This window comes from Colias eurytheme, chromosome 26, assembly GCF_061535395.1.
Source record: "Colias eurytheme isolate Ceu_HAF_F1 chromosome 26, ilColEury1 Martin Lab GWU primary, whole genome shotgun sequence".
NCBI classification, from domain to species: Eukaryota; Metazoa; Arthropoda; class Insecta; order Lepidoptera; family Pieridae; genus Colias; species Colias eurytheme.
Genome location: NC_143005.1, coordinates 3,624,068 through 3,627,065, shown reverse-complemented (window position 1 = coordinate 3,627,065; position 2,998 = coordinate 3,624,068). Strand labels below are relative to the sequence as shown.

General features: G+C 34.6%; 1 protein-coding gene across 1 annotated transcript; it reads right to left on the bottom strand.

Moving 5' to 3' along the window:
• Nucleotides 1-1,256: 1,256 nt before the first annotated feature.
• LOC149897118 (uncharacterized) lies at nucleotides 1,257-2,066 on the bottom strand. The gene has a single exon (XM_090117029.1). It carries the CDS (start codon nucleotides 2,064-2,066, stop codon nucleotides 1,257-1,259), a length of 810 nt encoding a protein of 269 aa, XP_089973155.1.
• Between the last annotated feature and the right edge of the window lie 932 nt (nucleotides 2,067-2,998).

Sequence of the window (2,998 nt, the reverse complement as noted above, 5' to 3'; positions counted from 1 at the left end):
AAACATGATCGAGCGCACTGTTACCACGAGTTGAGAACCTATGGGCAGGTAAGAGCCCATGGTTAGCCATGGTGTTTAAATAGTCTTCGATCCTGGGATCGGTGCTAGTTTCAGCTATATTAATATTCAAATCTCCAATGACAACTAAATTCACAAAAGAGGTAAGCGTAGATAATAGGTCACTAAGAGTTTCTAAAAAATTATTAATTAGACGAGTCGCTGGGGACCGATATATGGCAATTACAGCTGTGTTGTTGTTTATTTTGATAACCAAAGTATTGGCGTCACGAAATATACTTTCCGAAACAGTGGCTCCCACTAACGTATTGCGTAGGTAAACAACAACACCATCATTTTGAGATGGACAATGATTGGTGGCATAAGAATTATATCCGGACAGCGATGGTATACTTGGCAGATGTTTTAACCAACATTCCGTTAGTATAATAATATCAATATCTATATTAATTTGTTTAAGGAAAATTTCAAATTGAGGTAAGTTTTTTGATATGCTACGTATATTCTGTGTTAAAACGGTAAGTTTACATGTCTCCTTATTAACAAAGTCTCGAACCCGTTCAGTGTTACATATAACTGAATTAGAGACAAAATAGTTATCTAAGTCTCGGTTAAGTTCATTTACGTGAATAGCCATAATATTAAGTTAGAAAAGGGAAGATATTCGTCACAATAGTTTGAGTAATTTTAATTTTAATATAAATTTTTTGACCTACAATCTTTGAACGGAACGCAAATACAATGTAGTGTGAATTTTTAACAATGCATATCTCGCTTAAGTTAGATAACCATGGCCATACTAATATAGTTGTAACTTTCATATTAATACTTGGGTAGCTTAAACCGATTATTATTTTTCTGATTGAAAACGTTATTGAGAGTAAACCGCACATTTGTGTATGAATAAGGGGTGGAACCTGGGTAAATGTGTAGTAGTGTAATGAGTAGTGTAATTTGTTTTTTGTGTACATATTGTTGTATTTTAACATTTTATAAAAGTAACATAAGTTTAAATTTAAGCTAACAATATTCAACATTATTCGAATTATGTTATATAATACATTTTTTATTTTAAAAACATTAACATTGGCAAAACATATCTTATAAAAAATAATATGAAAGTGTATATAAATATTAATCATTCTAACGTATTTGAAATATTTACATGTAGATTTAAGTACAAAATTTTGTCTATGTAATAATTTTGACGAGTTACACAATTTTATATAAAAAGATAGTCAATCTTCATTTATTTTAAGTAAATCTTCTTCGGTATTTATGCGAGTTAGAGGGCTACCATCATTTTTTCTTAAGTAGATGTATCCATGTGAAGTCCAACAATATTTAAAGCCTTTTTGTTTAGATATGTCCTTGGTTTTCATAAATAACCTTTTTGTTTGCGGGATCAAACTTTCAGAAATATAAACTTGTGTTTTAGATGCCGAAATTCCAAGGAGTGATGAATTTATTCTGTTACTACTATTGCTCTTATTGTATTTTCTCACGGACACAAGAAATTGGTCGCGGATTAATACATTGGTAAATTCGAGAATAATAGGCTTTGTTTCAGATTTAGTTCTTGAGCGATAGATATCACGGATTTGACAAGGATCAATTTTGCATTGAATGTTGTTGCTTAGAGTCTGCACCATATGGAGTAGATCGGTTTTGTTCTCTTTTTCAGTTATCGGGACATTACGTATCTCTACACAAGTAAGGCGTGAGTTACGCTGAAAACTTTCGATTTTAGATTCGAGTAATTTTATGTGAGCGCGATCCGATTTATGCTCGTTTTCTAAAGTTTTAAATTTAATCGATAAGTCGTCGTATTGGTGCGATAAAAATTCAAGAGATGCTTTTAATTCTGTGTTTGTCTTGCGTATCTCCGTAATTTCGCTGAGAACTTGAGCAATCATTGAAATCATTTCATCTTGTTTATCCAGATGCTGCACTGGAGAGTTGCTAGGGCGCTGGCGCTTGGATCGGGGAACCGACGCGGACGTTGCGCTCACTGTGCCCTCTGATGTTTTAGGCGGCGTACGTTGCATGTTGACGATAGTGTAGTTTGTTTAATCAAGGAATAATCGAGCAGCGAAGATGTAGTTCGTAGACTCACCGGTACCAGGCGCACAGAATTCAAAGGATGCTATTCGTAGTTCCAACTCACCAGTGGTAAGCCGTCAAGCAGCGGGGCGGACGCAATTGGCAGGATACCGTTGAGGGCGGCGCGCGCGCAGGCAACAGTGGGCGGGGCGCGAAGTGCAGAAAGACAAGTGGGGATCACCACGTACCAGGCGTTCAGCCACAGAAGAGGTCGTTCAGTTAGCACGAAAATAACTTCTACAAACTTATGCACTCCTATTTTTTTACTTCAGTTATTTGTGAATTACTATTTATTTGAATTTTGAAAAAAACTGGCACTAATTATTTAAGCACGTCTACTCCGCGTAGAGGTCCGGGGGGAAGGGGATGATATGACCCTTGTGTACATGAATTGTATCGATGATCTTATTAAAGTATTCGAAAGATTAATTTATTAGCAGAGTAATATAAATATTCGAATAACAATTGGATTCGCAGCTCGCTTATATTTATCCTACGCAATTCCGTTAAACTACGAAACCAATAATTCGTAGAATATTTCACATTTATTCCCACTTTGAACATGTACAAAAAAGTGGTAACAAGAAAACATGTCTTATAAAAATTTTGTGCAACTATATTCTTTAGGGAACTTAAATAAAAGTCTGCGAAAATAACAAATTTAAAAAGTCTATATACAACCGTGTACCCACATTTTAACGCGCTAGCCACCTCTAGCGATGGACAGGTTTTGACGTCGCTTCAATTTGAAAATTCGTTATCTTAAACAAACCTATTCGTAGGTTTACTAAATTGCAGTTTAATAAAAATTTAAATTTAAAGACAAGTACAAAATATTCATCTTCTTATATATAAAAATGAATCGCAAAATGTGTTG